At 38.1% G+C, this 26,746-nt stretch overlaps 3 protein-coding genes across 5 annotated transcripts in view; 1 reads left to right on the top strand and 2 right to left on the bottom strand.

The window, feature by feature from the left end:
• The window catches only part of LOC124640224, a 143,059-nt gene extending 133,181 nt beyond the window's left edge, over positions 1 to 9,878 (top strand). Inside the window, exons 7-16 of the mRNA XM_047177903.1 lie at positions 600 to 800; positions 1,162 to 1,325; positions 3,183 to 3,336; positions 4,724 to 4,854; positions 5,238 to 5,397; positions 5,823 to 6,161; positions 6,250 to 6,390; positions 6,608 to 6,781; positions 7,605 to 7,781; positions 8,169 to 9,878. Coding sequence (XP_047033859.1) covers positions 600 to 800; positions 1,162 to 1,325; positions 3,183 to 3,336; positions 4,724 to 4,854; positions 5,238 to 5,397; positions 5,823 to 6,161; positions 6,250 to 6,390; positions 6,608 to 6,781; positions 7,605 to 7,781; positions 8,169 to 8,335 — 1,808 coding nt within the window. The 3' untranslated portion in view covers positions 8,336 to 9,878. The remainder of the gene's footprint in view (positions 1 to 599; positions 801 to 1,161; positions 1,326 to 3,182; positions 3,337 to 4,723; positions 4,855 to 5,237; positions 5,398 to 5,822; positions 6,162 to 6,249; positions 6,391 to 6,607; positions 6,782 to 7,604; positions 7,782 to 8,168) is intronic.
• A 2,633-nt stretch (positions 9,879 to 12,511) lies between these two features.
• LOC124640339 (protein Fer3-like) lies at positions 12,512 to 16,054 on the bottom strand. Its single transcript, XM_047178054.1, has 4 exons — positions 15,910 to 16,054; positions 14,964 to 15,057; positions 14,231 to 14,397; positions 12,512 to 13,344 (listed from the first exon to the last, which is right to left on the bottom strand). The coding sequence occupies exons 1-4, from the start codon at positions 15,952 to 15,954 to the stop codon at positions 13,168 to 13,170; spliced, it is 483 nt and encodes a 160-aa protein (XP_047034010.1). The 5' UTR covers positions 15,955 to 16,054; the 3' UTR covers positions 12,512 to 13,167.
• A 3,937-nt stretch (positions 16,055 to 19,991) lies between these two features.
• LOC124640393 (CXXC-type zinc finger protein 1-like) lies at positions 19,992 to 26,683 on the bottom strand. Of its 3 annotated transcripts, none has more exons than XM_047178152.1 (10): positions 26,511 to 26,683; positions 26,306 to 26,427; positions 25,935 to 26,098; positions 25,385 to 25,514; positions 23,715 to 23,822; positions 23,086 to 23,275; positions 22,244 to 22,441; positions 21,649 to 21,855; positions 20,805 to 21,052; positions 19,992 to 20,201 (listed from the first exon to the last, which is right to left on the bottom strand). In XM_047178152.1, the coding sequence occupies exons 1-10, from the start codon at positions 26,535 to 26,537 to the stop codon at positions 20,096 to 20,098; spliced, it is 1,500 nt and encodes a 499-aa protein (XP_047034108.1). In that variant the 5' UTR covers positions 26,538 to 26,683; the 3' UTR covers positions 19,992 to 20,095. The 3 variants fall into 3 exon arrangements, with proteins under 3 accessions (XP_047034108.1, XP_047034109.1, XP_047034107.1); XM_047178153.1 differs by lacking the exon at positions 19,992 to 20,201 and adding an exon at positions 20,355 to 20,564 and having other exon boundaries at positions 23,086 to 23,272; XM_047178151.1 differs by lacking the exon at positions 19,992 to 20,201 and adding an exon at positions 20,355 to 20,564 and having other exon boundaries at positions 26,511 to 26,682.
• Positions 26,684 to 26,746: the final 63 nt, after the last annotated feature.

Below are 26,746 nucleotides of genomic sequence, written 5' to 3'. Positions count from 1 at the left end.
GAAAGTGATCTAATCGATGGTAAAGCGACATCAACAACAGAGTATTAATAAATAGTTTGAATTGAGCTAATATCCGGTTAAGTTTTAATGAGTTTTCCGTAATAGTGTTCCTGAGTATCAACCGAATTGATTTGTGTTCGGTAGATGACAATAACTTTGCTTCTATTATTTGAGACAAAATTTCGACAACGTAGGACCACCCCCGTGCCAATTGGTGGATTTTGGCAAGAAACACCTACATCATACGTCTTTGCTACTTCGAAAATGTAAAGAACAAAATAGTTGAATAGGTAGAAAGTCTGACAACTAGTCTTACCAAGATGTATGGGTTGCCCGGGTAACTAGATCGAGGAAGTCAGATAGGAAGTCGCTCGCTGTAAAACACTGATACTCAGCTACATCTGGTTTGACTGGAAGCTGACCCCAACATAATTGGGAAAAGGCTAGGCAGATATGATTATGATGATGGACAGACTTCAGACTTGTACTGACTAAAACCCAACTTTGTTCCGTCTGAAGCCCTTTATATACCAGAGCCACAGTCACGCTCGAACAGTCACGCAATCCCCAACAGAAACTCAAATACCCTATCTTTACAGGTCGTCCCCCGCCTCGTATAAGCTGGTATTCCGGGGACACGCTAGTAGACGCTTCAGATGGCGACAGCGAGATCCCCGCAGTGAGGGAGAACGAGTTATACCTGCCTTTGACCAGGGACAATGCTGCGGCGCTCTCGTGTAGAGCTTCGAACACGCACCTCGCGCCTCCTATAGTTGCCAGCTTGGATGTTGAATTGTATTGTAAGTTTTTATACATATGATTGTTTTTGAAGAAATGCTTAGGGATGTATGGTCATGTTACTTTGACGTTATTTTTTAACTAAAGGTCATGGCACACATGAACAACACGGCATGGCGCAGCTCTATGTGTCGTGCCGTTCATGTATGCCATGACCTTAAGAAGGAAGACAGTATACACTTGGTTTAGATTGCATTTTTATTTGTGCAAATGATGAGATTATGAGACAGATACCTATATACCTGTATACCTACTGGTAATTCAATGCAGATATTTTTTTTATTTGCTTAAGTATGTGTTTTGCAACATTCGAAGTTGAGGTACTCTGAATCCAATTAATAATTTAATTTGCAAAACTTCCAGTACCAGCATACAACGTCTCAATCCACTGGGTGCGCGGCACGGCGGGTGACGCGTTGCGAGTGGGGGGCGTTGCGCTCGCGCAGTGCACGGCGCGCGGCTCCTACCCGCAGCCCGAACTGTCATGGTGGCTCGACCATAAGCATCTTACGCATCATAGTAATCAGGTAAGATTTGTTAAGATGGTCTTTGCTAATAATGACAGTGCTCGTCAAATAGGGTTGCCGCTCTGATGATGTCTGCAAAGGAATTCACGCTGGTCAAAATGTATGAACAGAATACCTACTAGGTACTATCATTTGGCGAATGGTTGTATGTTTTTTAGCAACTAACTTCAAAATTAAATAATAAGCGCTCCTTTGATAAAGTACTTGCTATTCGTATTCTATCTTTTTTCAACCCTTGTGTTTGCAAAATGAAACTTTGCAAATATTATTTACTAGCTAGGGTTCTATACTTATATACCTACTTACTCAACGTAAGTAACGATTAAAGAAAAATGAAATTAACAAAGAAACAGTAACCTGCTTTTAATTAACGACCTCACATCATTTGGCAATTATGCTCACAAAAACGTGCAGCCGGAAGCTGGAAAGAGAAAATCAATTAAGTGACGAGATCCAGGTAATTAACGCGTGTCAATCATCCCATACGCCAGGCTAACAAGTAAGATGCTAGTTCGACAAAATTATGATTTGTGTCGTACGTAAGGGACAAAGGGCCCTTGAGAAGGGTAGCTGTGAACTTGGCGGGTATTTGGGCCTTTTAGGCTTAGGAAACTGTGTAGGTTTGGGAAAAAAAGTAATTATTCCACTACAGGCTTGACAACTTGTATGTGTCTTGCGATTTATGTCTGTGTGTGTGAGTTTTTAATTATATAATCGCCTTAATGAGCTTCTTAACAAATGAGGATTGAATTCTAAATTCCAAAGTTTATCCAGCGTGATTTTTTTAAGAACACATAAGAACTCAAAAGATCGTTTCATTTGACAAATGAATTACGATTTCGAAACCACCAATGCTGGCCAATCAATATTTATTTTCAACTGGCTTTAACAAAAATAATTAAGTTCGTTTAAGTTTTGCTTTTCGGTTTTCTTATGTTTTCCTAACTCATTGACGTTTAACTTCAATTAGGTACTTGAATTCTATCTAACCTTTAATATTCTTTGTTTAAAGTGAATTTACTTAATGTACTTCTAAATTAAACCCAAATTGAGAAATCCAATCTCCTTTTAATAATAAAACTAATCCTGTTAATTCCCAAAGCGTAATATCATTTGCGTTGTAATTTAATTTTATCTTGGGATCAAGCCATCAAAGGCATTTTCCCATAGATTGTGTAAACCTACTAGTAATAATAGAAAATTGCTTGGCAATAGAATACATTATACCACTGTAATTCACTTTCACGGTATTAAAAATGCAGTGGCCACAATATTAGGTTATGTTTCAGTAATTTTATTTCATTATTTTAAGTGATTGAAACAGTCTGTTGTAGTATTCAACTAATGTATAAAAATGTATTGTCTACAGTTCTTTATATTTCTACGTTCAAAGTGAATTCTTTTATATGGTTAACGCAATTATTTTGGCTATGTAGCTGCCATACGATCGATCATAATGTTTGGTAAGCAATCTTGTCATGCCGAGTTCACTGTATTTTAGAAGACACATAAAATTGATAGGTTCCAGTTGCCATTTGAGCATCTTTGGCAGTCTTTGCGGGTAGTCACAAACTAGGAAGTCTGACAATGAGTTTTAGCCAATACCATGGAATATTTAGCTCCATGTAAAACACAGATTCTCAACGAAATGGTGCTAAATGTCTAAAAGCCATCATATTCCTTCTTTAGCCCTTTTCTTCACATTGGCCGCGGTAACTCTTTCGAACAATTCCGTAGCTATGGCAGGCCTGGGCCCTGGTGGGCCCCGCTGGTGTTTGCTCTTTGAGATGGCGCCAAAAGTCTCGATAAATAATGTTTAAGTAATAATATTAATTTATGATTTACTTCTCTTTTCAGACCTGGTTCAACTCATCTCTAACAGCGATATCGTACCTAGAGCTTAGCCCTTCTATCGGCGACAACGGTGCGACGCTCGCGTGCGTCGCCACCAACCCGGTGATGGCACCCAACAGGGGCTCCAAGGCTGATGTTATTACGCTTAATGTTACATGTAAGTCATTCTTTAGTAATAAAATATATAAGTAAGTATGTCCGTCTATCACGATGTGAAGCAAAAGTTACGGGGTATCATTTGTTACCCCGTACAGGGTTTAACTTTCGTAAAGAATGGGCGCACAGGTCGTGTTGGCCTGGTGGGCAAAGACCAACCTCTCGAGTATGAGGGTGCGGGTTCGATTCCAAGTCAGGCAAGTACCAATGCAACTTTTCTAAGTTTGTATGTACTTTCTAAGTATATCTTAGACACTTGACTGTGTCTGGGACCTACAGTTTAACGTGCCATCCGAAGCACGTTAAACTGTAGGTCCCGGCTGTCATTGAACATCCTTGGCAGTCGTTACGGGTAGTCAGAAGCCAGTAAGTCTGACACCAGTCTAACCAAGGGGTATCGGGTTGCCCGGGTAACTGGGTTGAGGAGGTCAGATAGGCAGTCGCTTCTTGTAAAGCACTGGTACTCAGCTGAATCCGGTTAGACTGGAAGCCGACCCCAACATAGTTGGGAAAAAGGCTCGGAGGATGATGATGATAACAGTTTTTGGAAATATAATGTATTTGATAATAAAAATCAAATAGATAGGTAATGGCGCCTAAGTGGGACTTACGTTGGGTGCCAGAAAATAAAACAAAAATTCGTCAAAAATTTTAACCACTTATTAAAAAATCAAAAATTACACCTTATGTTGAATAATGTAGTAAAAAATTGATTTTCATAATTATAATTATACTAAGAACGGCAATGGGCTGAACATGAGCAAACAAAACTAATTATTATGGTAAACTTATGATGTAAACCACCTTAGTATTATCAAAGGAGATAATTATGAGAATCTCGCCTACATACCATACATTCGGTAATGGCACCCAAATTATGATTCCAAGGTCATTGTCATTACGTTCACAAGTTATCTAAATAGTTCATCTAGTAATTTGGAAGAAATTCAAGGTTTCAATTTTGAGCACTTTTTGTGAATTAGTTGTAGACTGAATTAGGTATGTCTCGAGGGAAATTTGTTTTTAGCCTAAATGTCTAGAACATAATTAATTCCTTTTTTCTTTTTTGATAAGGCTCACAATTTTTTTTTTTAATGAAAATGCTGATTTTAAAAACAATTTAACTAATTGAGTGCTATTTCAGTCTAGCATTACGTTACGGGTAGTCAGAAGCCAGAAAGTCTGGCAACCAGTCCTACCCAGGGGGTATCGGGTTGCCCAAGTAACTGGGTTGTAGAGGTCAGATAGGCAGTCACTCCTTGCAAAGCACGTATACTCAGCTTTGTATGATTAGACTGGAAGCCGACTTGTACATAGTTGGGATATGGCAAGGGAAAGGCTTGGGGAAAGGGTTGATGACATAATATTTTTTTTCTTATTGTTTTCAGATAGTCCAATGGTAGACGTGATAAAACTGGGCGATGGAAATCTGAACGAGGTAGTGGAGTTAGACTCGCTTCAGTTAGAGTGTGACGTCAGAGCCAACCCGCCCGTTGAGGAGTTTATGTGGTATTTTAATGTAAGTATTCAACATTCAAGTCATGTACCATCTTCAGATACATACAGGTCAAATACAGGACCAATCATAAGTAACGCCTAATGTACTTAATCAAATAAAATTTTTCTAAAATTAGGAACCAATGAAATTATCAATGAAGATCTTCTGTTTCTACAAGTAGTAAAACTACAAAATAACGCGAATTTCAATTTAAATCATATTTTGGCAAACAACGAGTTTTCCCAGTGATTGAAGTTTCAGACACCATTCACCGACAACATAAAAGTCAGTTTTCTTAAAACAACTATTTCCTATGATTTTTACGTTCAATTTTGAAATTACCGTAACAGGTTTCAAGGAAAACGGACGCTTATGTTGACAATTTATTGTTTATTATTTTACAGGATATTAAAATAAGATCAGGCGGCATATGGGGCGACATAGTCTCGTCTCACCAGCTGCTGGTGGAAGAGGCGACGCGCGCGCATGCGGGACGATACTCGTGCGCAGCTGTCAACGCCATCGGCGAGACTAGATCCGATACTATACTTATAACTGTATTTTGTAAGTATTTTTTTATTTACCTTCAAACTCTAAAAGGTTTATTCAAATTAATACTGATAAATCTTTTACTCTTTTAGGCTTTTCGAACTTCAAAAACAAAAGACAGGCCCACCCTTGCACCGTCTATGTGTTTTGCTGTTAGTTATAAACGGGCAAATTAGCTTTGATGCATGAAAAGATACAGTATTGCCAATTAGTTACATTCTTATGAAAATAAGTGATCCCTAGATATACATAGATGACCTTTTACATGGGTGCAGGGAGTTGTTCCCAATGGACAAAGAAGAATCCACGGGAAATAGGGAGCATTTTTTCAAATTAAACCAGGGACTACTTTTTTATTTTAAAAATCTGCGTTCTTGATACAGGACTTGCCACAGAAGATACATATAAAAGTGTATAAAACAATGCTCTCTTCATTTCAGACCCACCAGAATGCACAGGCTACGGAATAAGACTTGTTAAAGAAACAATCCACTGCATCGTCAAAGCGTTGCCAGCTCCAGACACTTACTTCTGGTACCTCCAACCAGCTGGTTTTGAGGTCCAACAGCTGACCACAGGGTCCCCTATACTGCCTCTTGATCAGATCACGGGACCTCTAGCAGAGACCTTGAAAGCTAGTTGTGAAGCCAGTAATGGGGTTGCAACGCAAGAAGAACCTTGTGATCGGATGTTCACCTTCGAACATCTAAGACCCCCTCAGCCTCAGGAGTGTGATATTGCGTACGAGTTTGGGGAGTTCCAGATGAAGTGTATGCCAGGTAAATATTTATTTCAATGCTAATGTACCTACTTCAGTATTGAAAAATAAACATTGATCTCTACAAATGCTTTCAACATGATTTCCAGTTGAGAACGCAACATACTACGAGGTGTCAGTGTGGCGCATGTCGGAGAGCAACTCGACGCTGGTGCTGGAGCGACGCGCCAGCATGGGCTTCGGCAGCGGCAGGGCGCTGGCTGCCGGCGGCGCCAGTGTGGGAGGTGTTGGTGAGTGTGGATGTTACATACTACGAGGAATCAGTGTGGCGCATGTCGGAGAGCAACTCGTCAAAATTTACAAAAGACATCTCCAAAAAAGACCATCACTTCCCATGTATTTTTGCTGGAAAGAAGAAGTCGAGGATTCAGTCAAGCCCTATAGACCGGGCGACATATGAGTTTCTATTTCTTAATGGATTTATCATTATTTGAATTGTCCCTGTAGCGTCTGGCGCCGCAATGGAGCGCGGTGCGCTGGCGGTGCGCGCGGCGCTGGGCAGCGTGCGGCGCGGCGACGAGGCGGGCGCCAGGGCTTGCAATAGATATGGATGCTCAGCCCCCATGCTACTGAGGCCTACTGATACCCTGCTACATGCTGCTGAACCGCCTTGGTGGTATTGTGAGTATCGGTATACATTGAACAAATATTCAGTAATTTCATTTAATCTTATTTTATCACTTTACACAATAAGAAATGCCTTGTTAAGTATGAGATCCTCGTTTTATAATGCTCGATCTGATGTAATGAATAAGCATTTAAAAAGTATTTCATATTAACAATATTTGGAAATTATTCGTAATTTCTTCATTGTACGGGGCAATGAAGAAATTACGTCTTATCTCGTCAATGATTAATGGATGTTACAAATTCTTTTTATAAACTTGTTTCAAAAGTACTTACAAGAACTATTAGCAAGACCAGTGTAAACATTTTTTTATATAATCTTATTATTTTATGGTATTCGCGACATCTAGCGCGTGTTTTAATAACCACTTGCAAGAGTTAAAGTAATTGAGGGTGAAAAGGAAAATGTTACGCTTGCTTAGGAGTTGCTTATCCTTTCCCCTTTTTGATACAATAGATGGCGCTACTTACACGTTTCAACGTCTTCACAGATAGATCGACACCTCCTACGTATAATTATCGTAACCAACAAAATGACTATTTTGCTTGCGATTTTTGAAATATTTTACATTTATAAATTTATAAAATGTAAAATATATGTTTAAAAATAAATAAATGGAAATAAAAATAAGTCGTTTTATGTAAAAAAAGCAAAATCGACATTTTGTTGGTTACGATAATATACGTAGGAGGTGTCGAGATATAAGGCATACATTTTTTTTTTTCATTTTACAGTCAAGATCCCTTTACCAACATAAAACCCACTCGTTTAATATTAGGCAAACAAAATTCTTAAAATTTCATTCTATTTCCACAGTTTTCCTCGAAAAAGACGTGGGCATATCAATAGGGGCAGTAGTACTGGTGGCCGTATTCATCATATCATCAGTACTGCTGGTGCGGCTAGCGAGGAGACCGCGCTCGAAGCCGCAGCCTGTCATACAGGTGCTGCAGCTAGATGACGTGGCCAGGAACTATCTGGATAACATTGGAGGTTCGTAGTCAGAATTCCTCTGTCTAGTGAGCTGCATTTTTAATCACCACAACAAGATGTAACGTCAGAGCTTTCTCAAATCCGCCTGAGCCATCAGAAGCCTTTCTGAGGTGTTCTACTACGTTGTAGAATAAATTGGGAAAAAAAAAGGATTTTTCCTTAAATCTTTTGGCAAGTTCTTATATATCTAGTTTATTTGATGAAGAAGTCTATTCGGGATCTTAAGACAGATTCTAATTGATTTATAATTTCACCTCTTCTTTTATTAAACTAAATAGGTACCTACTTGATCGGGATTATGGATAGGAACTGGCATGGCTCCGATCTTCCAAATGCCTTCAGAGAATTTCAAAAACAGCATTTCTCAAAGATTCACAATTTTTCCAGAGCACAAAGTGCACGCATCATGCAGCTTACGCTCGTGCAGCAGCGGCTATTCAGACGCATCGGGGGACTCCGCCCCGCCCGAGCGCCGCCGCAAGCCCGCCTGGGAGCGCTGGGAGCCACCACCTCCCGACGTCACGCTAACATTACATAGAGAGAGCGCTGTTTGAACGACTGATCTTTGACATTACCACATACAGGAAAAGGCAAGGGTTCAAAAACATAAAAACCACCAGTTGCCATAGAATGGCTGAATTTGAAAAACATTTGAAGGTTTTACTTTCGGGATCACATTCTGCAAACTCATTTTAACCAGTCTTCGAATATTTATCGTGTCGTCTAATGTTAAGAATTATAAGTTGGGGGACTCTGCCCCCACTCCCCCGCCGTTGCAAGTCTACACGCATTTGAGGCTATCGCGCTGTTATATCTTGTCATACCCTCAATACAGGTAAAAAAAAGCTAGGAACTGCAAACATGATTGGGACATTTATAACTTACCATCGATACCATGAATGACCAGCTACGAAATGATATAATCTACGCTTGACTATCTTTTAAGAAATTAAATGTAAAAAATGACTGATTTAAAAAACTGGCCTAATATCCTACATACTCAAAAGAAACATTCATTCTCGAATGGCTCCCAAAAGAACTTACTTGTTCTCGCTGCCTAACTGGTGGAAGCTAAACAGCTGAGGTTTAATTAATATTAATTCTCCAACCGACTTTCTTGCCATAAGTAGTAGGTACCTATAACATTTCGAATACCTAGACCATGAACCTTTAAATAAAACCTTTACACATGTTTCAAATAAATAAGAAATCTAAATTAGATAAATAACTTCTTATTTCACTGCCATACTGTACAGTTTAAGATATAAATTCAGAGATTAAACAAAACAAAAAGAATAGAAATAAAAATTAAGTTACTGTTGCGCCATCTATTGTAAGCTTTTGAAAACCCTCGCCGCCATTACTGTTTTACGAGTTTACGACTTTATGAAAGTGACTGTTTTTGATTGACTGAAATATTTAGAACGCGTTGTATTATATTAAAATGTATGTATGTTCTTCTGTTGCCACTGAGTGTAGTAATATTTGTAATATAAATGTTAAATATTCTGACTTTAATAAAGTTAATTTATTGGTGTCAATGTGAGCGATAATTTCAACGGGACACTTCAATATGTAAAAACTGTTTCCAGCTACACGCTAAATAATTTATAATGCGTTCTAAGAATACTTTATAGTAAAATTGATATTGTCAGTCGAAAGTTTAATTAAATGTGAAATGTATAAAGATGTATATTGCCAATATGAATGCATGTGATGCATAGATAATTGAAATTAAATGTTTTCTGTCTATGGCCGTATTATGATATTGTGATCCAGATTTGAAAGCGAAAAAATATTATATTATTCATTTTGTGTAGCTGCGTTTTGCACACAATGGAATTTTACTCACAATATCATTGTACGGTACATTTTGTAAAGTTAATGTCTTAAATACAAAACCTGCATTTATAAGTTTACGGATTTGCTTACCAAACCACCCCTTATTTTAATCTGTGCCATGACCAAGAAGGCTCTGGTCCAACGAAAATAAAACCAGGCTTTAAATTATTATATTTGTTTATTACAAGCTTAAATTTAGAAATATTATATACTTAATTAATTAAGTAAATCTAATAATAAATATTTAAAAACTAATTACATTCGTTTTATTAAAATTATTTTTGATCAGGAATATCTCCTCTGCCAACGTTGCTGTATTTTGGTTTTATATTGACTGAGACTCCTTGTTTATTTCCCTTTATATTAGTTGATGAACCATCAGCATGTTTCTGATGATATGAATACTGTTTAACTTTAGGAGCAGCAACTGGATTCTCTTTTAAAAGAACAGGTTTATTCTCTCTCAAAACACTTACTTTCGGTCCCTTGGTACCAGAAATCACCGTAGGACGAGCAGCAATTTGAGGTTTGACTGATACTGCATTAGTGTGCAAGCCATCTACAGCTAATTCAATTGTTTTTCGAAGTCCTTCACTAGTTGCGTTTGGAACAACAATATATTGTTTGACATTTGTTTTCAAATTGGTTCTCCAATCCTTACTTTGTTGTAGAACTTTCCCTGTATTAGGATTTCTTTGGTTTTGGTATACCGTATCAGGTATCTTGCTATTGGCAACGCTATCTTTTGACGCTACAATTTGAACAGGTTTCAGTTGATTAACTTCTTTCTCTTTTGGCACAGAAAGCTGCTTTTTGCTTGAATGTACGACATATTGTGGTAGAGGTCCTAATGTCTGAGCAATGTCTACTTTATCACCTGAATTAGAAAAAACTGTTACTTGCTTATTTTGATCGTTCACTTTTTCTTTTGTAGCACTAATTTTCACTTCTGAATTGGGAGCTTTGTCTGAATTTGATGCAATTGGTCGACGATTAATAGCTTGATTCTTCATCGGTTTTACATTGTGACGAACAGGAGTATCCTTTGAAGACCTAAATATTTCAGGGAACACTCCGAAAGTAGCACCAGCACTGAATCTTTCTGTAAATCTTTCTTCAAAGGATGGCTGTGGTACATAAAAGTATTGTTCATCTTTTCCATAAGTGTCAACAACCGGAGCAGTTTGTTCCTGATATATTTCTTGCACAGGGGCTAACATATAAGGGTTAGCACCTAACACTATAGCTTCATCAATCCTTTGCTTAATGCACATCGGTAGTTCAGACTTCATCTTTACAGCTTCAATCAATTCCACATCAGGATTATTGTGAGCAGTATAAGTTATCATAGGCTCGTGGTTTTTCATTTGTTTGTACGAATATTTCGATTCGAATGGCACTTTTAATTCAACCTTCTCTTCAAAAGGCTGAATTACCTCTGTCAGTGCCGGTGGCTGTGGTGGTCTTGTCTCAATTACTGGTTCAGCTTCTATTCTCTCTTCTGCTACATATTTTACTTTGTTTAATGCAGGGAACATTGTAGCAATAGTTTCTTTCATCACATTGTTAGGACCTCCGTACAAAATCCCAGTTGAAAGCAAATTTTCTACTCCGTTCACAGCTATAAGTGTATCGTCGTTAGATTTCGTACCAACAACAGATCCGAAAGCATTTAAGTTTACCGGTTCTACCGGTGGATATACAAATTCTTTAGCAACTGTCTTTTTAGGTGAAACTTTAACCATAATATCTTCATAACCGGGCAGTCGGAATAATTTGTAATCAGATTCTGTCTTTACAACTGAAGGCTGTTGGATGTTGATTTTTTGAGGACCAAAGATGGCTGAAGAGATTAAATTCTTCAAGTATGCTAGATCTCTTTTCTCTCGTCCATATGGCGATGCTAAGGCAATGCTTGCCAGTAATAGGCACTGAAAAGAGAAATAAAATTAAATTAAATGCAGCATTAAACACAACATTTAGTTGGTCAAGTCAATATTTAAAATTTATTTAACAAAATTAAATATATGGGTGAAATATATAATGTATGTAGATGGAAGATATAATAGAGAATTTAATATAATGATAAGGTAAGCAAGCTGATATAACTATTAAATCAATTCAAAGTTAAGTAGTCAAAAATCTGAATACTCTGGAATACTCACATTTAACACAAACAAACGCATTTTGGTGAACGCACTAATATCACTATTGATCAACTTCACTCACGATATACCAGACAATACTAACTAAAAAACTACCCCGTCCCTGACTTTTTATAGGTTCCTTGTCATCATTAATGGAGAAAGCCCTCGTTTAGGGACATAACGAGGTGAAATAATTAGTTAATGCATTGATTCATACAAAAATGCAAGTTAGTTAATGACCGCAGGAATTGTACAATTGTGCATTTTAGACAAGGTGACGCTTTTTTGAGGATAAGCAGAAAATTAGTTGATCATAACGAAGAATCATTTTAAAACAGGTCATCGTCGAGTCGGAAGGAGTAACACAATTTTCAATACCTAACATAAGCTCTGAAAAACAATAATGAAAAAAAAACATTGAGTATTTTTAGTGTGGGTCTAAAGACTACTATAGGTATAACAGCAGTAAACTTGAGACTGTTTCCGACGTGTGTTGTTCCCGACGGCTGATGACAATCGTGAGTCAGATGTCTCTAGCCTCTACTACATAAATATTAACTTAAGAAAAAACATTAAATTCAGTTCCCAGATAAATAAAACTATTTTTTCTTATTAATATAATATTTATTGATATAATACTAATGGAAGACAAAAGTTAACATTTTATTTGACGTATTTATGTTTAACTTATGTATTAATCACACTATTAATAATATCGATATAGATTAATAGATAGGTAATATTTTTGCATTTTTGATACAGACGTAGACCCGAAATTCTTGTCATATTATTCTTCAGATAAATTAGAAATACTAGCTCTAAAGTACAAACCAAAAAAGGGGTATTTAGGTAATACGAGTTTTTTGTCACATCCTATCTAGGCACCTGCTTTCCAAATTGAACTTATTTAGTCGTAGTTTCTCAAAACTGCACTAATATCTTCAACGAAGAAAAGTGATCATTCAAGGCATAATGCAGGGTTCGATGTCAGTTATTATTTGAAACCCAGCCAATTCCACGACTTGCATAAGGACTCAATAAATGTATTCGATGGAGTGATGACTTGCGCAAGACGGCTGGCAGGAGCTGGATGCGAGAAGCTGAAAATCGATCTCAGTGGCGTGCACTTGGAGAGGCCTATGTCCAGCAGTGGACTGCGATAGGCTGATGATGATGATGATGAAATGTATTCGATATAATGCAAAATAATAATGATATATTGAAGTAAAGTATCTTGAATCTTGATACATAAATTGCAAAAGAAAATGTCACTTTCAAATATTCAATATTTAAAACCTCAGAAACTCAAAATACTTGAACTGACTATATAGAATATAACACTTCTTTCCTTCATTTGCCATTTACCAAAACCGTTTACCATATTTCTAGAACTTCCACTAAGCGCACCACGGCACTTCACCATCGAACACGTGGCGTGACGGGTGTATGCCATGGGCGGTGTGATGGGGTTGTGGTGAACCGTGCAGCAGTTCACACATGAAGCTGATGTAGGTGATGGCCAGCCTCAGGGTCTCGATGCGGGAAAGGCGCTTCTCGTACGCGAAGGTTGGTACCTGGTGGGATTGAGGACATTAGAAATGGGGCTTTTCTGATGTAGACTTCATAAATAAAAGAATAAATCTTCTCGATCGATACTTATCGATTAAATAAAGTATCGACAGTGGTCGATAATTCAACCAATTCTTGATGATGCTAAATAATATTGTTGGGTGACTTTTCAAGTTTTCAACTTTTCAAATCGTGTTTCAGAAGAAAGGGGATTTGTCCGTAGATTTACACTACTATCCACAACACCTACCTGGTTGAATGTCAATTGAGATGCCACCTTCGTGAAGTGGAGGTCTTTCAGATTTCTAGAACTACATTTGTGTACCTTCTACATACTTATCAATCTTTGCTGATTTTCTCCTGATATTTTCTATTTACTTGCGATGATAGTCATGAACTTACAGTTTGAGTTTCATCGATAACACATCTTCAATCAGGTCCAAATATAATTCTGCCGCAGCTAATTGAAATCAAATCTCAGAAAAACATGCATTTGTCACTTACGTGGCACAACGGCAACACCGTGGCAACACCAGATATTTGTACCTAAAAAGGGGTTTAAGTTCCGTATTGCAGAACCTGCAACAAGAGTCAAGCACTTCATAAGATTAGATTTAATCAACAAAATAGCACGAAATCATGATCAACGTTAGAGCATATAGGGTAGAATTTATAGAAGAGTTCTGTAATACGGAACTAAAATTGTGCAAAAATAAGGAAGAGATACAAACCTTCCTCCGCAACCTATCGAAGCCCTCATTGAGGTTGAAGGTGCGTCGCTGCTCACGAATGTTGGCGGCGCGACGTTGCGCGACTGAGGCGACGCGATGCCTCGCTTTCTTGCCACCTGGGACGGACACGCACTGGTTATCTTGAGTAGTGAATACCAACCTTCCTACGCAATTTATCGAAGGCTTCATTGAGATTGAACATGCGGCGTCGCTCGCGAATGTTGGCGGCGCGACGCTGGGCCACGGAAGCTACTCGCCGTCGAGGCTTCTTGCCGCCGGAGGGGACGCGGGCTCCGGCCCGGCTGCCGCACCCAGCCGCCGACCACACTGGTCAGGCAGGTTGATTATTAGGAACGGACAATCGGGCAATTTCCTATGAAGCCTTCTACCAAGAAATTCAGTCATGAACCCGAAGCAAAAAAATATGTAAAATCAATCGACAGTTTCCCTTCAGGATTAAGGAAAAGTGGTAGTTCTTTGAAGTCCAGATAAGAATTTTCTATAAATAGTAAGTATGGTGCGACCTAGAAGCACCTCCGCTAGATGGGTAAATTGTAATTTTTAAAAATAAAGTTGACAAGTCATCTCGAACTTGTAGGGTGCACTATATACCTTATTACAGGAAGTTCATTCGATACTGTAATTCGTTTGTTGAAACAACAACACTCTAGACATTTTATTCTGAAAGAATACGAAGTGAAACCTATTTAACGTTGCTTCAGTCTATAGGTCTATCTATCGTATCGGTCTGAGTGGTACAGGTTTATACGTTACATTAATCGCTGCCGGATCTGCTTGAAACAGACTTATTACTTAACGCTACTTGCGTTGCGGCCCCTAGTATAAGAGCATTTCTTTATCAGAATATTATAATTAATTATATCAGCAGTTACCCAGGTCGGCCGGCGGGAACGCCAGGATGTCCGGATACGGCACGGGTGCCGGCGGCGCGTCCCACAACGGACCGTACGGGGACACCTCGCTGCCCTGGACATACAAACATACAAATTAAGCATCTAATTATATACTGTTGATACTACACATTGATTACATGAGGATCGTGTTGTGAGTAAGATTTGGAGCTTGGATACAGTGGTAGGTGAGCCAAGAAACGAAGTGTGAAAATTGATATACCTAAAAAGAATATTAATTAAGTATAAGATGACGGCGGATAGAAGAGAATGGAACAAGAATATGTGCATGATTAGGGCAAGAAGATGATGATGTAATACTATTTATTATGTACCTACAGCTACAGGCAGAGAATTAGATACCTTACAATGATATTTGCAGATTTCGAAATGTTTCGGTATCCTTAGGAAATAGGTACATGAGTGGGAAAATGAGCAGCAGAAGCAAACTCAAAAAAATAAGATGACTGCTTAGACCCAATGACTATTGAAAAATAATCTACAAAATTGAGATTTTTATACCTCTAGTTCGTTTAGAAATAAGTAAGAAAATGATTTGATGCATATTTAAGTTGAATATTGAGTTAGGAACTATTTTTTAAATCCATGGAAACATAATGTAGTCCCATGAATGAAGACATAATGAACAGTTGATCTTATTGGATCTACAATGCACAGTTTTTGTAGGTATCCAAGGTACATTTTTGCTCTGTGAGGTATAAATTTTCTTGAAAGCAAATCAGTAATTTTACAAGTAGGTAAGTTAATGGAAATAGAATAAAGAAAATCTGGGTATCCACAATGCACTGATGTAGTCAAGTCATGCTGTTAGTTAAGATAGTAGGCGTGGTCCTGGGTTACTGAGATATAGGTGAATATGAAATATCAAATAAACTAAATTACTGAAAAAATACAAAAAAATACATACTGCTGAGCTGCTCCAAACGTGCGGCGTCTCGCTGCCGTAGGACATTAGCGGGAAATGAATCTTGATACCTTTGCACAGACCCGGGACAAAATCAAACCGCTCACTGAGCACGAGGGACCAACTGACCAACCCGGACCGACCAGAAGCCACGAAACATCAAAATGGACTAAATCAAATTATTATATCTTCGCGCTATACCAGAGCATTGCAGTTTTATTAATTTTGCCTTCCAAACAAAAATACACCTTAAAATTTACGTCACAGGGTTGAAATCCCCTTTGCATTGTTTCAATTTCACCCTTAACTTTGGCACCGTCAGTCTTCTCGAAGCTGATTGGTTGAGGCAAGGGAGAGTTGAGGGTGGTGAGCTGTGATTGGTCGCAGCAGGCGCAAGAGGCGGTGTGTATCGACCTTTTGCTCCTGAATTTCATTGTAAAATTGTGTAAAAGCATTGAAGTATATTTTGTCGTTATTATCTTGACTTGTAAGTATGGTCCATGTAGTTGGAGTGACCATTTTAATTACAGTTAAATCATAGTAGGAAGTTGATTTTCAGTCAGTTTCAGATTAAAATATCTTAAAACGCATCTAACCTTCCTTTTGTGGGATTTTGCTTTGCGAGAGTTTAAATCTCTAGTGTTTTAATTCACTGCGTTGCAAATGTTCAAAAATTAAGTACCCGCTTTGAAATGTCATCATCATCATCATCATCATCTCAGCCATAGGACGTCCACTGCTGAACATAGGCCTCCCCCTTAGATCTCCACAGATACCTGTTGGAGGCGACCTGCATCCAACGTTTTTTTCAGCGTTTTTTCCTTTGAAATGTGATGTTTTCTTATTTATACCAATTTTTTTTTCATCGCGTGTCATTTTCTTTACAAATACATGAGGAGGCATTTTTTAACTGTGAAGAACATTTCAGGTTACGAAATTGAAGAAACGTCAGGATACTGAATGTTTTGTTTGATTTTCTTCGTAAAGCCACGAGTGTCAGTCCTGCAAAAGTTCACACCATATATTATATTCAATAGAATGAATACTAGGTTCACGCCGTAATATAAAGCTGGTACGGCAAATTGGCATTGACGTAATGTTTCCATGTGACCAAGATATGAGAGCATGAAAAAACTGGAGTATCCATGGTTGATCTTGCTTAACAGCACGTCCAAAATAAAGTAAAAATGCACTTCTCACTTTTTCAGATACAGTTTTTTTTGTTTTGTTTGTGATTTCACAATGCTCTGTCCACAACGTAACAAAACTTATTTACTCAGTCATATTGGATTTTCGAATAAATATGTTCAGAGATATCGATGGTAGTAATTCTATGAATAAATATTTCATCGACTTGTGGAAAAACCATGACCTCCTTCTGGCACTCTCCGGTTAAAAAGTCTTCAGACCTGAAGGGTGATGACTGTGATTGCTATTTTCCTCGGTTTCACTCCCTGAAGTCTTGACTGGTTCATTTGGAAGTAATGGTGTACCTATGTAGGTAGGAAATGGACGTTTAGTTAGCAAATAAGTACCTACTCAATAGAAATAAGCGCACATGTTTCTAAGTAGGCAGCTCGGCATTGCAAGCTAAGCTTGGCTAGCTTAAATATAGATTATTTAGATTAAGATAACTCAATCTAAAAGAAACTCGTTTAAAACCATAACAATTTTACAATATTCAATACACATTTACAAATCCAACTTGTCATAATGCACCTGCACCCAGTAAAACTAATTCGAAGCGCATCGGCTAATCTGTTATTGATCATATCGCATTAGCAGGATAGGCGTGACCCAGGGACAGATGTCGGATTGGCTTGGCGCATTGTCCATTGTCCAATGTCACCGAAATTGACGATATTTGTCAGCTTTGACGCGAAATTGGTGCAGATAGGGTAAATCCGTATTCATGCTGTCATCGAGGGGTTATATTGAAATGTTAATGCTTTTTTTTCCAATTGATGCCTAACTGTGGACACGCTTCTTTCTCAATTTCGGTTTTCACGAAATGTCATCAGTAGGAGAGCACTACGTTTAGTAGCTACGTAGTCGTCACTTTGTTCCTTATGGACGAAGTAAGAAATAAATCTAATTTCAGAAGACCTAAATAACTGGGGTACAAATGCTAATTGCATTTCCATATACCAGTAGGTTCTACAATATGAGGGCCCTGGTAAAGCATAGGTAGGATATACCGCCATTCCATGGAACGCTTATTTTAGAAATCCACATAGGAGTGAACAAAACTGCATTGTACACTGTGCAAAACAAAATCTTTCTTGCCCATGATATTGATCTAAGCAGCCAGATTGCAGCGTAGCTTACTTTACTTTTATTAAGTAAGTACTTATAGTTCGGCCATTCAGAGAATGCGTTCCTGACACGTCGCGATTGAACTGACACGTAACTTTGCAATGGCGTGCAGTTACGATAAAAATATTTTTGCTGGTTGTTTACCGTTTTAACAATTGAGGAGCATTAAAACAACATTATTATATCAATAATCAATGAATGTAGTTACGTCGTCAGTTCAATCGCGACGTGTCAGGAACGCATTCTCTGAATGGCCGAACTATAGTGCTTAAAAGGCGTAACCAACTTATATGTAAGTACAACGTCACGAGTTATAGATCTACCTACCTAATCACGAAGATTATAATTATTATTAGGACATATTTTAAGGTTTACGTAAGCACCTGAATTTTTGTGAACTTTGACTACCATTTAAAACAAGCACTTTTTCGTCCTAATAGTTAAATCCCAAAGTCAGTCCAACAAGGGCTTTTTTAATTCGTGTCAAATTATGAGATTTAGCAAAACATGTCAGCGTATTACACGCTTCAATTACTTAGTGTAGGGGAGGATATTAAAGTCAGGGGCGTTAGAGCGACCGCACGTGTCGCCGGGGGACAAAATATGTTTTGATATGATAACTAGCTTCACATTGTGCACTAATTGTTAAGGGGACTTTGTTACGCAAGTGTTCTATATCGTGGTTTGTGTTTTCGAATTGTTGGATTGAAATTAAATGATTTGAAGGCACCACTTTAAGTTTAGAACTCTACTAACTTACCGGGCTACACGCAAAAGTGATTTATTGAGCGCTATTTGTGAGTAGACATGGAAATCAGAAAGTAGTTCCTTCCTTATATCTAGAGGTAATTGTAAATGTTTGTAAGGCGGCCAGAAAAACCTAATATAGCCGAGTTATATTTTGTGTCAAGTTATTCTCGTGATAGTTCATGGAAATAAGTCAAAATCCCGAAATGATTCATTCGAAAACGGATACATACAACAAACAGACCTTAGCGTATTTCTTATTTTCTCTATTCCACCTACTATTCTAAGCGAACGTCTTAATATTGAATGATATCGGTATAATGGAGTCCCGCTGAGATTTTAATATCATAAATAAAAAAATACGCAAAATAAAATCAACTATCATTTCACTCTAATCGCCACACGAGCGTACAATCGCTTTTTCTACGCAAGTGCTCAAATATGTTTTTAATAAGTCGGAACCGTAGATAATGCACAGCGTTTGGACACACTTTCATACAAAATAGGGTCGCGAAGACCGGGGTAGCTTCGCAAAGGGTAAATTACTATAGGGTTGATTTATTTTAGATATCTTTTACGGAGTTTTACGTTTTGAGATCATGACTCGAACTTTTCAAGTGGTTGTCCATGATTATTGTAGCTTAGGAAAGTCACGAGCTCCTTTTGCGATGACGAGAGGTGCACTCGCTCGAATCTCAAAATGCGATACGATAGCAATTCGAACTGATATGGCTGGAAACTCCGTGTCTTTCTGGGCATGGATAATTTTTAAGTGAGGTGAACGTATCAACGTATCATACCTTTCGAAGAGGGAGTATTTAAAGAAGCAGGTATATAGAGGGAGTATATAAGTTGAGTACATAAGAGAGTATAATTTATAAGAAGTAAATAAGACAGGTCAGAAGGGGTAAGTGGAGTACTTAATGAAGTACGGGTGAACATAAAGGAGGAGTACATGAGCGTATATAGGGAAATATATAAGATGGATATAAGGGAGTAATTCAAAAAATAAAAACCAAATCTTCAATCAAATAAGTTTATTACTACTATAATCTTAATGATAACTGTACAGCTATTCCCTAGTGTGCGAGTCTCGCGAGTGCTCGGAGGCCGCATCCCTCGCGTGTCAGGAGCTCTCCTTCACTTTGCCGTTCTCCGTCGCCTTGGTGGTGATGCGTTCCATTACCTCGTGGTTGTATGTTGAGTGGAGCATTAGGCCTAGCACTCCGGCCCCGGAGAAAGAGCGTAGGGGATATACAGGAGGAGTACGAAGGTAGAGTACATAGAAGTGTATAGGTGCGTACACAGGGACAATTTAGGGGTTGTACATAACGTCGGATTTAGCGGGCAAATAGGGGAGTAATTAAAAAAATAAAACCAAAGTCTTCAATCAAATAAGTTTATTACTCCTATAATCTTAATGATAACTGTACAGCTACTCCCTAGTGTGCGAGCCTCGCGAGTGCTCGGAGGCCGCATCCCTCGCGTGTCAGGAGCTCTCCTTCACTTTGCCGTTCTCCGTCGCCTTGGTGGTGATGCGTTCCATTACCTCGTGGTTGTATGTTGAGTGGAGCATTAGGCCTAGCACTCCGGCCCTGGAGAAAGAAACAATTACAAAATAGATTTATTATTATGTATTTCGATAGTCATTTATTTTTTATACATCAACACTTATAAATATTAATTAATTACAACAAAAAAACTGAATGAACAACGTAGTGTATGAAACACTTCTTCATATGGTTGAGATTTTATAATTAAAAAGAATTTGATGAGGATATGACTATTTTTCGTAGTCTCAAAAAGATTTGAATGGGTTTTATAAGTCTACATACCTCGAAGCCATAGCCAGCCTGATACTCCTCTCCTGCTCAACCAGTTCGTCCAGCTTCAACCACTGGCGGACTCTCTCCATGTCAATCTCTGCTCTTCTCAACTTCTCCCACTGGTAGTGTTTGAGACAGGACTTCTTGGGAGCGCGGCAGAATTCCCCCGTGGGCTTGAACACGTTGCGGACAAGGGGACATCCACAGACGTCGTTGTCCCCAACTTTGGGGTCTTTGAAGTGCTCGGGGCACATTACCTGGTGATGGAAATGAATTATGAGAATTTGCGTAAAATTTATTGCGTTCACTTTTATCGAGTTTTTTTTATTTAACTAGAAAAAGCTCGATAAAAGTGAAGGCTAGTTAAATAGAAAAAACTCAGTAAAAGTGAAGGCATTTTATTGACAAAAACTACTTACATTCTTTGAATAATATAAAAAACTTTTACTTTGCATGGATTTTTATTCTACAGTAATGTACTTCCGCAGCGTAGGATGTCCACCAGCAAGGTGGACATACGACCTTGTGAAGGTCGCCGGAAGACGCTGGGTGCAGGTCGCCTCCAACAGGTATCTGTGGAGATCTAAGGGGGAGGCCTATGTTCAGCAGTGGACGTCCTATGGCTGAGATGATGATGATGATGATGATGATGATGAATGTACTCCTCCCCCTGCCTACCGTTATGCACTCCCCCTTACTCCCTTATGTTTTCCTCCTATGTATATTCATAATTCCTTACCTATGTACTCCCATTTATACTCCTTTATGAACTCCCTCTCCCCCTAAGTACGGGCTTATATACCCTTATGTTCTCCCAACCTAGAGTACTCTGTGATTAAAAAACTTAACTCACCCTCAACCTCTTACAATAGGTAGCGTTAATAGGATTGTAGTAGTCACAGAACATGCTCTGCCCGTCGATACGGGTTCGATGCCGCGACCCGAAGGAAGCCTGTGCTTCGTACTTCACGAAGCATTTCTCCATATGTTTAACGGCGGTACGAGAGTGAATCTCATGGCCGCATGTGATGCAGTACATTGAGGTTTCATCGTCAGCGTCCTGGTGGGAATTAAAATGAATTACTGTTTTTTTTTTTTTTGAATAAATGGAAAGTGAATACCTGAGTAAAACTTTTTTGAGATTAGACTCAAATGATGATTATCAATTTTGTGGTAGTGATCTGGTTTTAGATTTGAATCTAAGTTGACAAAGCAGTATGGAGTTGAATTGCTGAATGTTCATGTTCATAACTACGTAAATATTTTTTAAGGGCCAAATTCTGAATTCCTAAATTTTTTGCATCTTTACTTAGTGCCGAAGGAGGTGAATAATATTTTTAATCGCTTTTATATTACTATAATACATTAGAAAATCAATTAAGTCGTCGCGTGTAACATAGCAGGTTGCACCTAACATTAGAACTAAAAAAAAATGAAGAGGTCGGTACCTTATCATCAGTATGCACAATGGTAGCATTCTTCGCCCTCGCGACTATAGCGTCGAGCTCCGAGTGCTGCGTGTCTAATGCCCGCAGCGCCGCTTGAGCTCGCGCCAGCCCGCCGCGCACTACCTCTAACGCTTTGCGGTTCTTCTGCTCAGCTACACAGGAGGAGAGAGACCATTCTTGTATGCGTTGGGGGAGGACCTGGGAAGGAAAGAGATATATATTTTTATGTCTCATCATATCGTCGACAAGCAATTTTCAATAAGTATTTGGACCCCTTCACATGTTTGAAAAGGACGTTACAATTTGCGACGTATTCAAGAATAGTTTCCAAGGCATCGGCCCGTTCAGTCCATCACGGATTCCTTTCGGAGTGCATCAAGACACACTAAAAGAGCTTATATATAAAAAGTGATGGATCCAAGTACCAATGCAACTTTTCTAAGTTTAAATGTACTTTCTAAGTATATCTTGGACACCAATGGCTGATAAAAAGGTGAAGGAAAACATGTTGAGGAAACCTGGACTATAGTCTAAAATCACCAACCCGCATTGAGCAAGCGTGGTAATTAATGCTCAATCCTTCTCCTTGTGAGAGGAGGCCTGTGCCCAGCAGTGGAATGATAAAAGGCTGTAACAGTTAACAGGATTCTAGCAGTGCGGTGCCGTTGATTGCTTTTAATGACCAGATTCTACCAAAATAATTCGCGCTTCCACACGAACGCACTGCCAGTTTATGTTTGCGCGCAAAAGTTGTAATTTCGCGGATCTCGACCTTAATATCATCTGCAGGTGAACTAAAAATGATCCGACATTTATAGTCTAGTGTAGTTCTCTACACATACCTGGTATATCCTAGCGGTGGCGAGTCGCATGCCGCACTGCGCAGAGCAGTACTTAGAGCCGAACTGCGCGGCTCGCGTACACTGCGGCCCGTAGCACTGCCGCGCCTCCGACGTCTGCAAGTGTGCGAGAGACTCTTCCGGTTCGTGCTGTTCCCGCTCGTGGTGTTTCTTTTTTATTCTGTTGCTACTGCTGGAAGGTTATCAGTATTATTAATAAATTTTGCAGAGGTTTAAGAGGTTTATGAAACAGCAGTTATATGAAAGAAATAACCTAAACTCCTAGCACTGTCCGCGTCAAAAATATGGGGGAACGAATTCGCCGCGGACGGCTTCGAGAAAAGGCTGTGGGGACGAATGCGCCTCGAATAGCTACGAGACAAGGATATTATGGCCGTGGAAACTTGGCTCGAGACTTGGCTGGGACACTATGGTGCCTTCAGATAGCTTGTCTACCATTGAGCATTCCTATTAAGTATATTATCAAAAGAGAACTATCATTTATTTATATCCAACAGAAGAGCATAGTTTGAGCAAGTGAATATATTACAACAAAATAAAACATTGTTCCTGACCATATGAAAGTATACCCCACCGAGTGAAATTTTAAGTAGTGGTAGTTTCATATTTACCTTGATTGTCTGGAAGTCTTCTTATTCTTGATACACAACCTCATTTTACATTTGAGCTTCAATTTATTGCTGCTGCCATACTTGTACATATCCTCACATGCTTCACAACTAGACATGGGCAAAATGTGTCATTGAAAAGAAAAGATAGATATGCATCTTTCAATCACTGGGATATGAATCACTCTTTCATATCTTTATATCAGTAGTTCAGTATAACTCAGTAGCTCGTTTAAACTCGCAACTCGTGTGCGGCTCACTCATTCAAATAGATCATTCAGATATAGTGATAGGTTGGTTGTTGTTTGCATCTTTCTGATATATTGAGCGGTTGCAATTGAACAACTTTTTTCTAATTAAAAAAAATACTATTCTTATGACTGTAGGTACAACCTACTTCTTTTATGTTAATTAGTTCAATGAATAGTCAATCGCAATCTAGTATTGAGTATAAGCATTAGTTTAGTAAGTATTAGAAAATAAAAATAGAAATAGCCTTCTGATTTCCTTTCATACTTTACACAGGCTTAGGACTGTCTACCTACGAAATTATTTACGTGAAAATTAAATTTTAGTTCAAAATGTGTATTTCGAGTCAAAACATGTTTGTTCGGTAGGCGGTAAGTTTTCAATACATTTTACAAGATTATAATACCGAAATATTCACTAAGGACAAACAATTATAAGCCTTATGCGTGAGCAATAGAGTTAACAACTTATTATTGGGTGTCAACTTATTGTGGTCAAAGTAACGACATTCGTAATCGTATGGGTGCGAGCGAGACGGCTCGCTTGACGTTCAACCAATGGCGCGCGACGAAGCTATCCGACGCCACAGATTAGTTAGTACAGTACCCGACGCGATGACCGACGAGTGAGTGAGGTGTAAAGAAAGATATACTGAACTACTGACACATTCGGATATGTAAAGATATGAAGAGTGATTGATTCAAATGGAATGATTCATATCATTTGTATCTATCACTCCTGAGTTACCCATCTCTATTCACAACTGAAAGGGAAGTATTTCTTCAACAAGCAGAACAAAAGTATTGTACTCCATAATATTATGAGTTTTATCTAAATATTTATGTTAATGGCTGGTCAAGTGAGATAATGGAATTAAATATGCAGTTGCTGTTTTGATAAAGTTGGTTAAGACCGCATATAGCAGACAAAATTTTTAACATAAAGATTGAATATGCATCATCTAATATTGAAAAATAATAGAATTATTTAATTCTTTCCTTCAGATCAAAAACGCAGTGATTTGTTTTATTGATACCCTGAAAAGTGCACATTAATTTATTTTCATTTAAAATAATTATGCTAAGTGTGAGAGACGATTTTTTGTAGTCTTACCTAGCAAAAAGCTAAGATTTTTAAGTTCTTTTATTAACAAGAACGTAACTCCTAGTTTCCATATGAACTTTCTTATTTTCGACCTTCTAAGTCACAATCTTTCAATACATAGGGGGTGCTTCTGTAATGATTGCACCCGGGTGCTACATGAGCTAGAGACGGCCCTGAGAATTACTGTGTATTCCTTATCTCTGATATTCTTGGCATAATCTATATGAAGCTTATGTCAAAATTCAAACTCTAATTGCAAATCAATGGATACATTGATTATAAAATACCATTAAACAACTGGAGATTAATGTGATACTCACTGGCCACAGTCATTCATCTGCAGACATCCTGGACAGTCTCCGCAGCCATCTTTAGTGCTCGGTCTCTTTGAGGACTTGTTCTCCGAGTGGTCTTTCTCTTTACGCTTCTTTTTTCGATCATCTCGGGGGGCTAAAATATAAGGGGAGAATGTATGAAGAGTACATAAGGATATATATGAATATCATCATCCACTAAACACCGAATTCTAGGCCAATGCACCTAAGAATAGTATTTTTTTTTGCTTTTTAGGAGTTGATTTTATTTTTTGTAAAAAGTTTTTGAATAAGTGCTGGTGATGAGAATCAGACAAGCATTTAAATGTTATTCTTTTAAGATATTAGATTTTGATATAGAATATGTCAATTCTGTCAACAAGCCCAAACAATATGTTTAAAGCCCACATGTTTAAAGTTATTGAAGATTTTTATTTAAGGAAATCCACAAGGATCCTGGTACCCGAGCGTGCTGCATGCTACAGTAAATAATGCATATTTATTTACTGTAGCATCTGAAGTTACTGACTGAATCTAAAATATGTTTAACACATACCAATATCACTGTCATTCTCTCTCTTCTGTGGTCTAAACCTAGTTTTAAGTGTTGGATCTTCTTCCCGACATCGGTCACAAAAATAGTTCTTAATATACTTTGCTTCTCGTTCAGAAATGTTAATGCAGTCTCCATGGTACCATTCTTCACAAGCGTCGCATGCTCTGTCATTGAAAAGAAGAAATAAGATCAAAACCCACTGACCAAATATTGGTGCAAACATTAGAGTATGAGAATAGTAAATAGGTAGTGTTTTGTAGTAATTACAACTAATTTTAAGACTCTAAACATGTTTAAGGGTATTTAAAATCAGAAGATATATTGATTTATCATACAATATAGCGAAAGTAATGCATAGAAATCAATCTTACATCATAAAACGAGAACTGTCGGACGATCGGCATATGCAATACGCTTGGCCAGCCTGATTTAACAACGTAGTGATTTTAGACTGCCGTTCCGGTAGATTAAATTGCTTCGCTATTTCGGCTTTCTGTAAAAAAAAACCTTTGCATGAGACAAATCTTAACAGATTGGTAAGCCAGCTTTGTAGTATGTTTTAACAGTGATACTTACGCTCTGCTTGTATTTCTTGTCACCCATTTTGCTCTTTAATAATTATTACACAATCGCAATTATTCAACCTGCTATTTGTTTGCGTAATTTACAAGTATAAAAACAAATCTTTCATTTTGTTACGATTCCTAAAGTTCATTGGAATTTGACTGACCATAGACAATTGAAATTGACAGAACTTGACATCAACAAGCTGTCTCTTTCCACAGACTCAAAATACCATAGACAAAAACACT

The sequence above is a fragment of the Helicoverpa zea genome, chromosome 20, assembly GCF_022581195.2.
Source record: "Helicoverpa zea isolate HzStark_Cry1AcR chromosome 20, ilHelZeax1.1, whole genome shotgun sequence".
Taxonomy (NCBI): Eukaryota; Metazoa; Arthropoda; class Insecta; order Lepidoptera; family Noctuidae; genus Helicoverpa; species Helicoverpa zea.
This window is presented reverse-complemented; position numbering and strand designations above follow the sequence as displayed.